At 51.5% G+C, this 18,551-nt stretch overlaps 1 protein-coding gene across 1 annotated transcript in view; it reads right to left on the reverse strand.

Moving 5' to 3' along the window:
• DNAI4 (dynein axonemal intermediate chain 4) overlaps positions 1-18,551 on the reverse strand; it is a 641,148-nt gene that overhangs the window by 57,238 nt on the left and 565,359 nt on the right. The window contains exon 16 of the mRNA XM_086953805.1: positions 18,289-18,442. Coding sequence (XP_086809931.1) covers positions 18,289-18,442 — 154 coding nt within the window. The remainder of the gene's footprint in view (positions 1-18,288; positions 18,443-18,551) is intronic.

Raw genomic sequence — 18,551 nt, forward strand, 5'->3', positions numbered from 1 at the left:
TTCTTGGGAATCAGGAAATACCGGGAGTAGCATCCCTGACCCCTTTCCCGCTCTGGGACCACCTCTATCGCACCTTTCTTCAATAAAGTTTGGACTTCCTCCTGAAGGAGAAACAGATGTTCCTCTGAGCAATACCCTTGGCAAGGAGGGTAATTGGGAGGGAATTCCCGAAAGGGAAGGGCATACCCATTTTCCAAGAGATTGAGAACCCAAAGATCTGATGTAACCGATTCCCAATCTCGTAGAAAGTGGGTAAGACGGCCCCCCACCAGGCCTACATGAACCTGAATGGCGGATCTAGGGCTGCTTTTCTGTGGCTGGGGGGTTGGTGGAGGTAGAGGAGGAATTGGGCTGACGCCCCCGAGGACGTGCTCTCTGCTTCCCCCTGTATGATCTATACAGGGTATTCTGCTGCTGCTGCTGCTGTTGTTGCTGCTGCTGCTGCTGCCCTTGTCTATATGTACGAAAGGAACGGCCAAAACCTCTAAATTTCCTGGTCGTAGAGCCTCTGTCCTGAAGACCAAGAGATCTAGCCGTCGCCCTGCTGTCCTTGAATCTTTCTATGGCCGCATCTGCTTTCCTTCCAAAGAGCCCCTCACCATCGAAAGGCAAATCCAATAAAGCAGACTGCACATCAGTTGATAAATCGGATGACTTCAACCAAGCCGAACGCCTAGTGGCAACCGCTGTGCCCATGATCCTCGCCACAGAATCCGCAGTATCAAGCCCGCTTTGGATGACTTGACGGGCAGCAGCTTGAGAATCAGACAATGCTTCCTCAAAGTCTTTTCTGCTATCCTCTGGAACCTTAGGGATCAATCAAGGATCAATCAATCAAGGACATTTATAGAGCGCACTACTTACCCGTAGGGTCTCAGGCGCTGGGGGGGAGGGGGGTGCCGTTACTGCTCGAACAGCCAGGTCTTCAGCTTCTTCCTGAAGGAGAGGTGGTCTTGGGTCAGGCGCAGGTCGGTCGGGAGGGAGTTCCAGGTCTTGGCGGCCAGGTAGGAGAAGGACCTTCCTCCTGTTGTCGCTCTTCGGATGCGGGGGACGGCGGCGAGGGCGTGGTTGGCTGAACGGAGGTGGCGTTTGGGAGCGTAGAAGTTGATTCGGTTGTTGAGGTAGCTCGGGCCTTGGTCGTGTAGGGCTTTGTGTGCGTGGGTGAGGAGGCGGAAGGTGATTCTTTTGTTGACGGGGAGCCAATGCAGGTCTCTGAGATTTCCGGAGATGTGGCTGGTTCGTGGGATGTCGAGGATGAGTCTGGCTGAGGTGTTCTGGATCCGCTGGAGTCTCTTCTGGAGCTTGGCGGTGGTACCGGCGTAGAGGGCGTTGCCGTAGTCCAGTCGACTGGTGACGAGGGCCTGGGTGACGGTCTTCCTGGTCTCGGTGGGGATCCACCAGAAGATCTTCCGTAGCATGCGTAGGATGTTGAAGCACGCCGAGGAGACGGTGTTGACTTGCCTGGTCATGGAGAGGGAGGAGTCCAGGATGAAGCCCAGGTTGCGTGCGTGGTCTGTCGGCTTGGGTGCGGTGCCCAGGGCGGGAGGCCACCAGGAGTCGTCCCAGGCAGAGGGCGAAGAGCCTAGGATGAGGACCTCCGTCTTGTCTGAGTTCAGTTTCAGGCGGCTGGTCGTCATCCACTCGGCTACCTCTTTCATCCCTTCGTGCAGATTGGCTCTGGCGGCGGCGGGGTCGTTGGTCAGGGAGAGGATCAGCTGGGTGTCGTCCGCGTAGGAGATTATGTTGAGGTTGTGATGGCGTGCGATGGCTGCGAGGGGGCTCATGTAGACGTTGAAGAGGGTGGGGCTCAGCGAGGATCCTTGAGGGACGCCGCAGATGACTTCGGTGGCCTCTGACTTGTACGGTGGTAGGCGGACTCTCTGTGTTCTTCTGTCGAGGAAGGAGATGATCCACTCCAGGGCCTTCTCCTGGATTCCGACGTTGCTGAGGCGCTGTACTAGGGTGCGGTGGCAGACAGTGTCGAATGCCGCGGAGAGGTCAAGGAGGATGAGGGCCGCTGTTTCTCCGTTGTCCATAAGGGCTCGGATGTCATCGGTGGCGGCGATGAGGGCGGTCTCGGTGCTGTGGTTGGCTCGGAAGCCAGACTGTGAGGGGTCGAGGGATCCATTCGTCTCCAGGAAGGCGGGCAGCTGCTTGTTGACGGTCTTCTCGATGACTTTGGCTGGAAACGGGAGGAGCGAGATGGGGCGGTAATTCTTGAGTTCGGTGGGGTCCGCTGTGGGTTTCTTGAGTAGAGCGCTGAGTTCGGCGTGCTTCCAGCTCTCAGGGAAGGTGGCGGTGTCGAAGGATGTGTTGATGATGTCTCGCAGGTGGGGTGCGATGACAACGTCGGCCTTGTTGAAGACGTGGTGGGGGCAGGGGTCGGTCGGAGATCCTGAGTGGATGGAGTTCATCGTGCGGACGGTGTCTTCGGTGGTGATTGGATTCCAGGCGCGGAGGGTGGTGGTGGGGGGTGGTGGTTCGGTCGTGGTGTGCGTTGGTTGGTTGTTGAAGCTGTTGTGTATGTCCGCGATCTTGTTTTGGAAGTATGAGGCGAGGGAGTTGCAGAGGTCTTGCGATGGGGTGATGTCGTTGTTTCCTGCGCTGGGGTTAGAAAGCTCTTTCACGATGTTGAAGAGTTCCTTGCAGTTGTGTGCGTTGTTGTCCAGCCGGTCCTTGAATGCAGTTTTCTTGGCGGCGCGGATCAGCTGGTGGTGCTTCCGGGTGGCAAGCTTGAAGGTGGTCCTGTTGTCCGGTGTTGGTTCCCTTCTCCAGACTTTCTCGAGGGCTCGGCAGTTCTTCTTGGAGCTCTTGAGTTTGTTGGTGAACCATGGGGCTTTCTTGCTGCCGGGTCTGCTGGGCGGGGTCCTCAGCGGGGCGAGCTCGTCCGCGCAGTTGCTGATCCACTTCGTGAGGTTGTCGGTGGCCTGGCTGGGGTTCGCTGAGCTGGCAGGAGGGTGCTGGCTCAAGGAGGTGGCGAGCTGGTTGGCTGTGATCTTGTTCCAGCTTCTGCGGGCGACCTGTTGCTGGTGGTGGTGGGTCGTCGTTCTTTTGAAGGAGAAGTGGACACAGCTGTGGTCCGTCCATTGAAGCTCTGTGGCGTGGCTGAAGGCGATGTCTGTGCTGGATGAGAAGACTGCGTTGAGTGTGTGTCCGGCGAGGTGGGTGGGGGTGGACACCATCTGCTTGAGTCCGAGATTGGCGAGGTTGTCGAGCAGGGTGCTGGTGTTGCGGTCGTTGTTGTTCTCCAGGTGGAAGTTGAGGTCCCCCAGGAGGATGTAGTCAGCGGAGGGGAGGGCATGCGGGCTGACGAAGTCGGCGATGTCCTCGCTGAATTGGGTGCGTGGTCCCGGAGGTCGGTAGATCAGGGTGCCTCTGAGGGTGGTCTTCGGGTCGGTGTGGATCTGGAAGTGCAGGTGTTCGGCGGTGGTGAGGGTGTTGTCGGTGCTGGTCGTGATGCGGAGGGTGTTCCTGTGGATGATGGCGATGCCTCCTCCCATCTGGTTGGCGGTGCGATCCCTCCGGGTGATCTTGTAGCCCTCTGGGATGGCGATGGCGATGTCGGGCGCTGAAGAGGCGTTCATCCAGGTCTCCGTGAGGAAGGCAACGTCAGGGGCTGTGGTGTCGAGGAGGTTCCAGAGTTCGATGGCGTGTCTGTGGACGGAGCGGGTGTTGAGCAGGATGCACTTGAGGTGGGTGCTGCTGGTGTTCCACTTGGCGGGTGCTGGTGCGAGGCAGGTCCGGATGCAGGTGAACTTGCAGGCGTGGCAGCTGAAGGGTCCGTGGGTGCGTCGTGGTGTGGCTTGGTGGCATCCTGGGAGTCGACCGGCGTTGAGTGCGCTGAGGTTGGCGGCGGTGTATGTCAGGCGGGTCGGCCGGGGTCTTCGAGGGCCAGGGGTCTTGGCACTGGGCGTGGTCCAGGCGCGGACGGGCGCAGACGGGCTTACCTTTGGCGCGCCTTCGGCGCACAAACGGCGCGCCCGCTGCGCGTGACCGCTGCGCGTGACCGCTGCGCGTGACCGCTGCGCGTTCGCACGGTCTCCATATATGGCGAAGTGCGCGGGGGGCGGAGCAGCTGGGAGGCGGGAGCGGGGAGGGTACACAAAGAAAAGGGGCGGGGCTAGCGGTGAAGGCGGGAAGCGGGGAGGGTTGAGACGGGGACGAGAAAAACGAAGGCGAAATCAGGCACAAATGGGGAAGGAAAGAAAACAAATCAACAGCAAATAGCACACAGCTCAATACAAAACAAACAGATCACTATGGCAACAGCAGGCAGGGACGAGACGGGGACGAGAAAAACGAAGGCAAAAGCAGGCACGAATGGGGAAGGAAAGAGAACAAATCAACAGCAACTAGCAAACAGCTCAATACAAAACAAACAGATCACTATGGCAACAGCAGGCAGGGACACAGGCCGGGAAGCTGGCAGAGACCACGCCGCTCGATGTCAGGGGGCGTGGTCACGCGGCGGAGCCGGGGCAGTGAGGCAGAAGGCGGGGAGCACATGCAGCAGCTGGTGGCCGTGCGGCGCGGGGGTGTCCTAGAACTAGGTCACACTCACCTGCGTCGCACGGTCGCCATATATGGCCAAGTGCGCGGGGGGGGGTGGAGCAGCTGGGAGGCGGGAGCGGGGAGGGTACACAAAGAAAAGGGGCGGGGCTAGCAGTGAAGGCGGGAAGCGGGGAGCGGGGAGGGTTGAGACGGGGACGAGAAAAACGAAGGCGAAATCAGGCACAAATGGGGAAGGAAAGAAAACAAATCAACAGCAAATAGCACACAGCTCAATACAAAACAAACAGATCACTATGGCAACAGCAGGCAGGGACGAGACGGGGACGAGAAAAACGAAGGCGAAAGCAGGCACAAATGGGGAAGGAAAGAGAACAAATCAACAGCAACTAGCAAACAGCTCAATACAAAACAAACAGATCACTATGGCAACAGCAGGCAGGGACACAGGCCGGGAAGCTGGCAGAGACCACGCCGCTCGATGTCAGGGGGCGTGGTCACGCGGCGGAGCCGGGGCAGTGAGGCAGAAGGCGGGGAGCACACGCAGCAGCTGGTGGCCGTGCAGCGCGGGGGTGTCCTAGAACTAGGTCACTCTAATGGGATCAATGTGCGCATAGAGTCCATTAGAGCATGAATGTATCTACCCATAAGGCAAGTGGCATTAGTAGATTTCAGTGCCATACTAGCCGAAGAAAAGTTCTTTTTAGCTATTTGGTCCTGTTTCTTGGCCTCCTTGTCGCCAGGCACCTGCGGAAAAGCCCCAATCGATTTTTTAGAACATGCAGCCTCAATCACCAAGCTCTCAGGAGAAGGGTGTGACGACAAGAATGCAGGGTCCTCAGGAGCCACCCTATATCTCCGAGCCACGTTCTTGGAAACTGCAGGAGCAGAGAAAGGCTTTTTCCACACCTCCATTATGGATTCCTTTAAGGCTTCATTAAATGGAAGCAAAGGCTCCACAGCCTGACTAGGAGAATGAAGAACTTCTGTCAGCAAATTCGACTTAAATTCGACCGTAGGCAAAGACAAACCCAAAAGTCCAGCTGCCTTCCTCATGACAACATGATACGGTTGAATATCCCTGGAGGGAGTATCAGATCCCGAAGGCAAAGACCACTCCGGGGAAAACTCGAGACCACTTGCCTCTGCCAGGTCGTCGAAACTGCCAGCATCCAGCTCGCCTTCCTCCATATCCGAAGAAGACTCATCAACCCTCTGTTGTTCAAGCAGACGTTGAGCTTCTCTTCGAGACCTGAATTTGACTCGAAGTGCAGCCGAATCCAAAGCCGAATCCGACGGCGCCGGAGCCGACTTCGGAACCGAATCCGAGGGCTTGGAAGGAGGATCCATGGACTTGCTTGGAGCCGGTGACGTCGGAGCCGGAGTCGTCGACTTCGGGCGGCCCGGCGTCGATACCGGCGTCGACCCTGGTGGAGCTTGGTACTGCCACAGCGGAGTCGGGGTTGGCATAAACGGCATGAATGGTGCCGGAGCATATGAGTGAGGAACACCCAAATTAAAGGCCATAGGACCCATGGGGCCTGAAGGCGCACCAGAGGGGAACCATGATCTTGAGAAAACACCATACATCGCGTTTAAAAACGCGGAAGGGTCCTGACCTGGTGTCAGGAATGGTGGATGCTCAGGATGACTTCAAGGAAGGTTTGAATCTGCCTCTTCAACAGGATTCGAAGATTCCCCCTCAACAGGATCTCCACCGGCGTCATCCGGAGTCGGAGAATGAGCCGGAGACGGAGCCGGAGTCGGATCCGGAACCGGAGTCGGAGAATGGGCCACCGACTCCGAAGGCGAAGCCTCACCTTCATGATCCGACACATGTGGAGGAATCACCTTCGACTTCACCCTCCTGGGAGACCTTGATCTTGAACCAGACTTATCCCCTGAATGATGACGGGATTCATGCCTCCTCTTCTTATGTTTTTTCCGAGATCCGGAAGCATGGTCAGACGAGGACTTCGAGGCCGACGTCTCACGAGACCTGGATCTCGACTTCGATCTCTTCGAGCGCTTCGAAGACTTTCTAACCTTACTTGCTTCAAGCTTGGCCACCAGGAGCTTCGATTCCCGCTCTCGAAGAGCCTTCGGATTCATCTTCTGGCACGATGAACAACCTTCAACGTCGTGATCCGAGCTCAAGCACCATATGCAGTCTTGGTGAGGGTCCGTAACGGACATCATCTTCCCACATTCTCCACAAGGCTTAAACCCTGTCTTCTTTGTCGACATGACAAACGAGCAACAAGGTCAGAGAAAGGAGAATCGAGGAAACAAAGTAATAGGATACTAGAAGCTACAGAGTAACCCGTTAAACCGTTAACGTCGACGACGCGGAAAAAAGGGAACTGATGTCATCACGCCGGCGTGGGCCTATTGTAGGCGTCGGTGACGTCAGCGGAGTCGCGAGCGATGTCGTGTCTCTATGACGTCCGAGTCCACGTCGGCGCGAGGCTACAAAAGAATTTCCGAATGTTGCTGACGCAAGGGGGATATTCACAAGATGAGGAATCCACACGGCAGATGTATCTATCAGAAGGGGTTTGCTCTCCTCCTCTATCCCAGCATCTGTGGCCAGAAGCATGCCCACTTCCGACCTCTGAAAGTGGGGCTTCAGGCGGTTAACATGTAGGACCCGCAAGGGGTTCCTGGGAGACTGCAAGTTCACCATGTAGGTAACAGGACTTTTGTATTCCACCACCTCAAAGGGGCTGGTCCACCTATCCTGGAGCGCCCAGGGCTCCACGAGGGTCATGACCCAAATCTTTTTCCAGGCTGAAACTCGATCAGAGTGACATTCTGATCGTGCCAGCATTTCATCTCTTCCTGGCTGGCTTCCAGGTTTGCTTCAGCAAGTTTCCTGAAACGCTGAGTCTGGTTTCTGAAGGCAGCATGTAACTGAACACATCCTGGGGAGATTTCCTGGGCGATGGCTCCCAGCCTTCCTTGCCCAGATTCAGAGGCCCTCTCGCCGGGTGACCATAAAGCAGCTCAAAGGGACTTAACCTCAAAGGGACTTCTTTGGCACCTCACCGTAGGCAAACAATAGGCATGGCAAGAGGACATCCCACTTATGCCTCATGGGTTCACCTAGGTCCATAATCATGCCCTTAAGGGCTCGGTTGAATCTCTCAACCAGCCCATTACCATGGGGGTGGTAAGGAGTGGTGAACATATACGTTACCCCACACTCCTCCCACAGAGACTTCATGTACTTGGAGATGAAATTAGTTCCCCTATCGGACACCACCTCTCTGGGGAATCCCATGCGGGAGAAAATCCTAATCAGTGCTCGACCCACCATGGGGTCCGTCACTGTCCTGAGCGGGATGGCCTCAGAGTACCAGGTGGCATGATCCACCAAGACCAGGATGAAACTGTTGCCCATGGCTGTCTTGCGATCCAGAGACCCCAAAATATCAATGCCCACTCCGTCGAATGGGGTACTCACCACAGGAAAGGGCTATAGTGGGGCCTTAATATTCCTCCCACTCTTCCCACTTGCCTGGCAAGTCTCACCCGTCCTGCAGTGAGCATCTGAGCTCCTGCGTATCTGGGGTCAAAAGAAATGGGTGACCAGCCTCTCAAAGGTCCTGGTCTGCCTCAGATGTCCGACCAATAGCATATCATGAGCAACCCCAGTAGGAAGGTCCTGTAGCGCTGGGGTACCACCAGCACACAGGCTGACCCAGGCTCAGCAACCTTAGGCTCGCTATAAAGGAGGTCATTCTCCCAATAAATCCAATGTGACCCTGTCTGATCACCTGCTGCCTGGGCAGCATCCTGTCGCCGCACTCCCTCAAGAGAAAGGTAGGTTCTTTGTTGCTTGCCAAATTCCTCTGTGGAGTGCCCCCCCCTTCCTGCTGCCAATGGTTTAGCTCTGGTAGGTCCCCCAGTTCAGCCACTTGTTCCCTTGTCAGTTCCAGGGCATCCCCCTCAGGGTCTGCTCCCTCCGGGACCGTGGGAACAGCGGGGCAAGTTTCCCACGCCCCTTACCCCTTCTCTTTAATGCAGGGGCCCAGGACATAATTTCAGGCAGGCCCAACATTTGAAAATGAGACTTTCTCTCCACCGTAGCCCATGGGGAGTTCTCTAGATCATTGCCCAACAGACAGTCTACAGGCATGGCGGGCCTCACAGCCACTTGAAGAGTTTCTGAGACCCACCCACTTGAAGGGAACCTGAGCCACCTAACACTGGCTCTCTGAGTTGTTTGCTAACACTATGGGACAGAACGCATGGGGGACAATCTGCTCTTTGGACACCAACCTGGAGCTGACAGCAGTCACGCTAGCTCCTGTGTCCCTGAGAGCCTCTACCCTATGGCCATTGATGGCCACCCACTGCCGGTACTTCTTAAGTGTGGGGTTAGGGACCTTCTCAAAGTCTCCTAGTGAGACAAGGGTTAACTCTAAGGGATTACCACCCACCTTGGACCTCCATCTCCTCCCCCCAGGGCTACACTCGCAATCTGGCAGGATAGTGCACGGGGTGGTGCACGAGGGGGTGCATAGGAGTCCTCTGGGGACACTGGAGATCATAATGGCGGTGGCCCACTTGATCACACTTGAAACAAGTAAGTGGTCCCCTCTGAACAGGCCTACCAGTCGGGGACACTGGCTTCCTCTCAGCGGGAGCCTGGGACACCACTGCTTGGATCCCTGAGGAATTACTTTGGGGCCCTTTCTGGAACTCCCTTGGCTTGCCCTTGTTCCCCCCACTTATCTGCTGAGGACCCTGCCAACCTCTGGTGAAGTCTCCCACAAAACCTTTGTGGACCCGGGTTCTCACCCAGCGGTCCGCCTCCTCAGCAAGCTTCCTAGGGTTAGTCAGCTTGCTATCATTCAGGTGCTGGCGTACCTCTGGAAAACAGTTACTAGAAAAATGCTCCCATGCAAACATACCATAACGGGTCATCAAAGCTTCCTTCATATGGGTATACACCATCCTGCTCTCCTCAGGCAGGTCCAACAGTATCCCTACCATCACACACAAAGCGTACCCACAACCCCGCTCCCCAATCCTTCTCAGGGACCTGGTGGGACACATTTGCTATCTCATATGCGGCAAACCATTGCCCAATATCTCACTCTTGTGAAATTCTTAATGACATCTTTAGGAATATAAACTCTACTCTCAGGAGTTACTAAAGGTATGCTGCCACCAGAGGGAGAGACCGGGACACTCCTTGCCCTGATCTCTATCTCCCTCAACATCCTCTCATGCTCCATTTTCATTTCTCAAGTTCAATTGACAATTGATTCTTCTCAATGTCTTACTTCTTACTTTCAAGGTCCTTCTGACCTTCTAATTTAGCCATCTCCAAACTATGCCTCCTATCTCTGTCGCTGTCCTCTAGATCTTCTGGGGTTAGGCTCCGGGTTACTCAACGATGGCCTCACCTGCAAGTAGAATTCCTCGCACAGGAATTCCTACGGCTGAATGGGTGAAGTCTAATGCCCCTGAGACTTCTGCAGGAGGCGCTCTTGATTTTAGGCCCTCGGGTAGTTTCTTCAGCAAGCTTTGTGAAAGTTTCAAAGTCCTTTCCTCTGTTCGCTCGAATAGAGTTTCGTCTTGATATCCAGAAGGAACACACTTGGACAAAGTTCCAGCACAGCATTTTATACCTAAAAAGCTTTTGTTTTCTAAGATTGCACATCACTGACTCCAGTCAGAACCAGTTTGGTGGGGTCAGGGAGCACTTGGTTTATGAGGCGACATCATGCCCTTTCAGAATGAGGGGGTCTGCTATCAGACACCCAGTGGGAGGTGGAGCCATGATTCACCTTGCCAGGCACGGCCCTGCTCGGATCAAAGAGTCACCCCTCCCCACGCTCTGAATACCGATCTCTCTCCCCAGCCAGGTCTGACCCAGATGGCCCTCCTGCTCCAAAACCAACCGGCAAATACACATACTCGCAACGGCCTCCAGTAAAGTTTGGCAAGAAACTACTGCATTTTCAGGAAAGGCACTCACTATTGAAACAGGCTACACAGATGTAAGCATTATGGTTATCCCTATTCATACTGTCATTTATATACAGGGAGAATTCGTACTGTGGCACTGAGTAGCAGTGGCAGGGCACCCAGAACATCTAAATCCAGCCAATATAAACGATAGGAGGAGTAGAGGGGAAGGGAGACCCACGTCAAAGATGCAAGGTCTAACAGTAAAGAAAAGGGTGTACAGGTAAAGTATATTTTCGAGGTACACTAAGTCCGGAATACCAGTGGTGGTAGAGTTACCAGCTTATTGTATGAATGTTTACGGGCCCGGGTGAGTATGGTGTATAGAAATAAACTGAACTGGTAAACTCGCGCCATCAATACTCACCCTTCTGGAGAAGGGAATACAGGTGTATGATGGGGTGCAGCATGCAGGAGTGCGATGGTTGGAGATGCTGGAGGAGGTTGAAAGATAAGTGAGGAAGCGAATGGTATAATGAAAGAGGTCGCTGAGTAAATCAGGAGAGAGTAACTGGAGTGTGGGAATGAATGATGGATGAAAGACTGGAGGTTGGGGATTGTTAGATGTTTATTGATGTTTTGTTGAAATATGGTTGACAACCCTGTCCTAATAAATGGCCTTTTACGCTAACATACAGCGTGGAGTGGTTATTGCGCGATGTGGGCCACGGGGGAAGTGAGGTCGGCAGACCAGTCTTCCCCGGGGATGTACGCACGATAGTTGGGACAGGGAGTTAGGTAAAGGTTATGGGGTGGGTTTTGGGGTAGGGTTCAGGTAGGGTTAGTAGGGGGCAGGAGATTAAGCTTTTTTCTCTTCCTGCCCCTAGCGCCATTAGGGAAGGGGTTTGGACATTTTTGACACCCTCCCACCCTACTTGTTTTAGGAGTGGGAAAGGGTACTTGCCCTGAATAGCGTGCCAGTTTAGGACGGGTTGAGAGTGGTGCTAGCAGTACTTTGGAGGGGTGGGGAGTTTATGACGGGCATACTCACCCTTCCGGGGAGGGGGTTACAGGTGCATGATGGGGGTGCGGGATGCAGGAGTGCGACGGCTGGAGATGCTAGAGGAGGTTTTAAGATAAGTGAGGAAGCGAATGGTAAAAGGGAAGAGGTCGCTGAGGGAATCAGGAGAGAGTAACTGGAGTGTGGGAATGGATGATGGATGAAAGACCTGAGGTTGGGTATTGTTAGATGTTTATTGATGTTTTGTTGAAATATGATAGTCAACTCTGTCCTAATAAATGACCTTTTACGCTAACATAAAGCGTGGAGTGGTTATTGTGCGAGCATAAACAAAGCCAATAGGGCTGGCTCTCACTTTTATTTATAAACAAGACCTATTTGCTTTGCAAGTGCTTGTAAAAAAAATAAGCGAGACACTATCTTCTGGATTTTTCAAAGCTTGTTTAATAAAGGGGCCAATAAAGGGGCCAACCACTCAACATCGTGCAGGTTCCCTTGCAATCTATCCTTCAATTGTAATGTAATATAATGTGATGTAATGTATGTGTCTTGTAAAGCACACTGCTGCCCTGAGGCGTCGTGGCGCTGTAGACCGCTGGGGAACCCGTCCTGGCTATCCCTGTGAGATGGTCCCTACTGGGTATCTCCAAGGTGAAACCAGGCATCCCCAACTAATGTGGGGGGCCGTTGTAGAGATGAGGCAAGCTAATGCCCAGAGTTGCCGAGTGTGATCCCTGGTTGAAGTAGGCACCGAGGCGATAATTATCGAGTCCGCTGACCCTGGTCCACAACCCTGCCGCGTAAGGAATTGAACCCCGGTCCCGGGCCGTTCTCTGCTTCCGGGTCTGCCGCCTCTAACCAGTGAGCCACACCACTCCACAGCCACACCACTCCAATTCACTCATTCCCTAGAATACTTCCCTTTATGCAGTGTCACAAAACTCACAGTATGTTATGTTATGTTAATAACTTTTATTCGGCGCACAGCTGCCCCAGCGAAGGGGCGTCCTGGCGCCTGATCAAGTACCACAACACAACAAATCGGTGCTGAAAAGAGAAGGGATCAATCAGCAGAGGCGAACAGATGGGTTTTTATAGCGCGTCTGAAGAGAGTCAAGCTGTTAAGGGCACGAATATGGACAGGGAGGGAGTTCCATAATCCAGCCGCCAAGACTCGAAAGGAACGACCTCCTATCCTACTCAGTCTGAACCTAGTCTTAATCGCCAGATGAAGAGATTCCGACCTGAGAGACCGCGTGGGGACATAGGGGGAAACAAGGCCCGCAAGGGCAGGAGGGGAGGAGAGTTTCAGGGTCTTAAATGTCAGACAGAGAGCCTTAAATGTAATTCTCTGTCTGACCGGCAGCCAGTGAAGGGAGGTCAGGACTGCAGAGACAGAACAACGTCTCGGGAGGCCAACAATGGCCCGCGCAGCGGCATTCTGCACCCTCTGAAGCCTGGTGGCCTCAGCCTGATTTACTCCAAGCAGCAGTGCTGGGATGGGGGTCACCTCCAATTCAGGAGGCCACCACTGATCTCCCCATAGTTCCGCCTGCTTCCCTAAAATCAGGACCTCGGTTTTCTTGGCATTTAACTGTAAGCAGTTAATACGCATCCAGTTCGCCACGGCTAAAAGTCCTGCGCGGAATCTGGGAGCAGTCACCTCGGGGTCCCCACTGAGTGTCACCGCCAGCTGCGTGTCGTCGGCATACGATGTCATGGTTAAGCCACATTGTCTGACGACAGCAGCCAGCGGTTTCACATATAAGTTGAACAAAGTGGGGCTCAATGCAGAGCCCTGAGGGACTCCCAGTCCCAAAGGATGGAAAGAGGACTGACCAGGTGGAATGGCCACTTTAAAAAACCGGTCCAAAAGGAAAGAGCGGAACCATTGAAGAGCCTTCCCCTCAATTCCCACTTCCACCAGCCGCCGCATCAGAATGTCATGAGACACCGTGTCGAACGCGGCGCTCAGGTCTAACAAGAGGAGCGCCGCTGTCTGCCCCGCATCCAGCACCGAGCGCAAGTGCTCAGTCATAAAGAGCAGAGCAGTTTCGGTGCTGTGTTGTGCGCGAAAACCATTCTGGCTCTCGTCTAGAATATTATTACGAGAGAGGTGGGTAGACAAGATGGAATTCACGTGTGCCTCAGTGACCTTGGCGGTCCAGGGCAGGAGGGAGATGGGACGATAGTTCTCAGGTAGCAGGGGGTCAAGACTAGGCTTCTTCAAAATGGGGCTGACCACTGCTTGCTTCCAAGAGGAAGGAACCACGCCCTCAGTGAGTGAGAGATTAATCAAATTTAGTATGGGCTCACGACAGAGGGGTGGGAGAAGAGTAATTAGCTCTGGCTTCAGCGGATCTAAGGGAGAGCCAGATTTAATTTTGAGGCTCAGAGTGTCAAAAGCCTCGACAGACATAGCAGGCAGGGAGGACAGAGTTTCGTAGACCACAGCCTTCACACCACTAGGCTCAGCCCCGGGCACAGATGGCATAAATCCTCGGTAGATTGCCTGCACCTTTTCCACGAAAAAGGATGCCAAGCTTTCACAGTGAGAGTCCGTGCAGATTTCTAGCGAGGTGGCCCGTTTCCCCATCAGATCTTTAAGCACCTTAAAGATTAATTTAGATGGGTTAGGGCTGTTCGCAAACTCAGAGGCATAATATGCGGCCCTGGTTTGGCAGATAGCTCTGTGATAGGTCTTAAGCTGGGCAAAATACAGCAATTTTAACGTGGAATCAAAGGATTTCCTCCAAGCCCTCTCAGCTTGCCGGCATGTTCTCTTGAGCTCGGCAAGGGTCTCATTATACCATGGGCTGCGCGTTTTGGCGTGGCATTTCGACCAGCGCATTGGTATAAGAGAATCAAGGGCAGGACCCAGTTACAAAACTGTTCGTATCCCTGTTCCACATTCGGCAGATTTCCCAGGGGCTGCGCCTCCAAGATCTTAACAAACTCCTCCAGTTTGAGCTTACGCCAATTTCTTTTAAGGATCAGTCTGTCCACAGGTTTAAATTGTGGGTCATCTAAAGGGCATGACACTTTAACCAACAGATGATCGGTCCAACCTACCACCATCGGGTCAGATGCCCTAGCCCGAACCAAGGTGGTAAAGAAGGGGTCAAGCATGTGACCTCCTATGTGGGTGGGGGAGGTAACTAGCTGGTTCAGTTGCATGGCTTCAAGGTCCGCTAGCAAAGAACTGATGGGTAAAGATGACGTCTGGTCAAGATGTATATTAAGATCGCCTACGATGTTAAAGTTAGCACATCTAGGGGCTAACGAACTAACCACATCAGGAAGAGCGGCCTTGAAGACAGTGTCGTTCCCTGGTGGGCGGTAAATAAGCAAACCGCTAAGGGTGAACTGATGACTGACAGTAACCTTAAAAGAAGCGCTCTCGCACATCGGCAGATCAAGAGCTTTCCAATCAGCCGGAAAGCAGGATTTTGTCGCCATGGCTATGCCACCTCCCCTAGACGTACGGTTCAAAGTAAACACCGTATAGGTGGAAGGAAAAGCCAGATTTATTATAGCAGTGTCGGCGTCCTGCAACCAAGTCTCAGTAAGAAAGATGAGGTCAGGAGAATCCTTATCTATCATATCCCGGAGGGACTGATGGTGCTTGACCAATGATCTTACATTCAGGCTCCATATGCTGAGTACTCACCCGGTGCAGTCAGTATGAGTACTTAGGGCGGTCCTTTCAATAGAGCACACCCCGGTGGGGGATTGCAAAATAAAACCGCCACAGCCACAGTCACAGTCATAAGGTCCCGAAAGTGGGAACAACGGATCATGACTACACGCCACAAGACCGTCTCCAATGGAAAGGAGATCGGCACGATTGTACCTGATCGTCGCGGTGTTATACATGGTGGTATAATGGCTGGAAGCCAGAGTCCATAGCCCGCACCCGCTACCTCGACGCGGACGAGCGCAGACGGGCAGGACTCTGGCACGACTCCGGCTAAGCGACGGCGTCCCTCTGCGCGGTCCAGCTGCGCGGGAGAGGACGACTTTAAGTAGGCGTCGCAATGCCCAGCTCGAGCGTCGAGATGCTCCAAGATGGCGCCCGCCCAAATGTCCACTCACCCAAGCCAAGATGGCGCCCACAGGAGTCCAACCCCGGGACCCGGACCCGCCAAACAGCGGTGTGTTTTCCAAAAATTACGTGCAGGTGAGGGGGCGAGTACCCAAGCAGAGTGATGCTAAAAGCAAGAAAGAATCCAGGTAAAGTTACGAAAATGCCAAAATAATATTAAAATACACAGCACACTAGCAGTATAGACTCCTGACTAACAAACAACAAGGATATAGGCCGTGGGCTAATGTTGCTGCATTATCTTAACTACATGCGGAGTATCTCCATTTGTGGTTCGCTGCAGGACTGTGCTTTTCGGCATGGTATGGGAGGCTTCACGTTCTTTTGTTGGCTGACAGCGTGCATATTGCAGGCACCAAGTGGAAAGAGATGTTAACTTGGATGATACTGGGGGCAGAGTTATGGGATACCTTTTTTCCTTAGATTGAGTTGAAAAATACAGAGTCTGATTGGATAATCCTTTAAAGATTTCACCCAGTTAAATATTGTGGATATTCCATTTCCTGCCCACAGCCTACTTCCTATCCTGCTCTCTATAAAAGGCATTCAAGGAATAGGATGGAGGAGTTTCAATCCCGTCCCAGGATTTGTCCTGTTTCGGCTGGATTTTCGCTCTACACCATCATAGTGGCACTCTGTAATGATAGTCTTGGTTTGTTACAGACTTGTTGGTTCCCAATTGCAAGGTTTAAAAAATAAAAAAATCCTCTATTAAAGCCTTCCGATTCCCTGCCTCCTAAAGCATGATATCTATGTTTATCTTCAATAAGGATGCTTCCCACTCCAAGAGCTTTTTTCTCCTTGACAGCGGTTTCTTTTTGAGGACACAATTTCAGGTGGAAATTGCAGTCATCAACAGGAGTTGTGGCTACTGAAAAGGGATCGTCTTTTCCTCAGAATCAATACTTTCCAACACAGGAACTGAACTGGTGTTTTGCATCTGGCAGACCCGACATGCATTAGGAGTTGTTAAAACAAAGGTTTACCAACTCCTAAAATGGGATTTGTACAATCAGAAAACGAATTTGTGGTCTCAAACATTCAGATTTTTCCAATACTTTTTGTTTTATGTTTTCAGATCTTAAGTGCACGAGGAAATGGAGAAGATCCTTTTCCCCTTCTATTTGTAATATTCACAATGCCAATGCTATAGTGAAGGTACTGATGAGATTTGGTGAAGTGTGTGAGAAATATCGGTGTGGGCTATATGATTTTGATGTAATTGTGATTAATGTTTATGTTACAGTTTGCGGAAAGAAACAATAGTCTTGTACCTATTTCACCACCAACAAGCATAAAACAGATGAGAGAGTGAAAAGGTTGAATAACAGTTATACATATAAACGTTTGTCCTCTAGTTTTAGGAATATCAGCATTCCTATTCAAGGGTTTGAGACAGAGAGACTCCAAAGGTATAGCACTGTGTTAAAAAGTGATTGATGGTGGTACTAAAGATATTCATCTTATGCCCTATTCACAGACCCAACTTAAGACAAAATCCTAAATTTACTACCATTTAGGTATTCACAGATGGCACTTACTCATTTTGGTATTCACTGAGGGCACTTACTCATTGATGAGTAAGTGCCTTCTGTGAATACAGAAATGAGTAAGTGCCTTCTGTGAATACCAAAACGGTAGTAAGTTTAGGATTTTGTCTTAAATTGGTTCTGTGAATCGGGCTTAAGACAAAATCCTAAACTTACTACCATTTTGGTATTCACAGAAGGCACTTACTCATTTTGGTATTCACTGAAGTCACTTAGGGCCCGATTCAAAGAACTAACTTAAGACAAAATCCTAAACTTACTCCTTTTGGTATTCAAAGAAGGCATTTAGTAGTAGTAAAGTTAGGAATTTGTCTTAAGTCTGTCCTACGTTTGCCTTAAGTTTGTTCTAAGTTTGTTCTAAGTTTGTTCTAAGTTTGTTCTAAGTTTGTTCTAAGTTTGTCCTAAGTTTGTCCTAAGTTTGTCCTAAGTTTGTCCTAAGTTTGTCCTAAGACTGTCCTAAGACTGTCCTAAGACTGTCCTAAGTCTGTCCTAATTCTGTCCTAAGTCTGTCCTAAGTCTGTCTTAAGTCTGTCTTAAGTCTGTCTTAAGTCTGTCTTAAGTCTGTCTTAAGTCTGTCTTAAGTCTGTCTTAAGCCTGTCTAAAGTCTGCCCTATGTTTATCTTCTGTCTTAAATCTGTCTTAAGTCTGTCCTACTACTTTTGGTATTTACAGAAGGCATTAAGTAGTAGTAAAGTTAGGATTTTGTCTTAAGTTTGACTTAAGACAGACTTAAGACAGGCTTAAGACAAAATCCTAACTTTACTACTACGAAATGCCTTCTGTGAATACCAAAAGTAGTAAGTTTAGGATTTTGTCTTAAGTTAGTTCTGTGAATCGGGCCCAGACTCATTGATGAGTAAGTGCCTTCTGGGAATATCAAAATGGTAGTAAATTTAGGATTTTGTCTTAAGTTGGTTTTGTGAATCGGGCCCCATGTCTTTAGAAATCTACTGCGTAAATGTCAGATGTCAGAATGCCCAGTCAAAATGTCTGTGTTTGCCATCTCATCCCTTTCACCAGATCAATGATGTTTGTGTGTGGGTGGCTGTGGATATGGAGACTTGCGGAAAAATACATTACTCCCATTGGATCCAGAGTACAGGGTAAGTGCTTTCTGACATTTACTTTGGGGAAACTGCTTTTGTTGCACAGCTACAAACTTCAGGCCATCAATTACATACCTGAGATGTTTTAGTCACACAAATATTTCTCATCTCGTACACGCTGACATGCCCATCACTGTCACCAATGAGAACACAGTTTGTTGTCTTTGCAAACAATATAGTTGTGAACACGACTCCTGGGTTGGGTACATTCACAATCACAGGATTCAACCTATGCACAAAAATATAAACAATATTTTAATAAAACTTTATTTTTCTAGGATGAAACAATATATCAAATACTGTCTCTTTCCATGCTCACTGGCGCCTGTTCATCATAT

Source organism: Lissotriton vulgaris, chromosome 1_1 (genome assembly GCF_964263255.1).
Source record: "Lissotriton vulgaris chromosome 1_1, aLisVul1.2, whole genome shotgun sequence".
Classification (NCBI taxonomy): Eukaryota; Metazoa; Chordata; class Amphibia; order Caudata; family Salamandridae; genus Lissotriton; species Lissotriton vulgaris.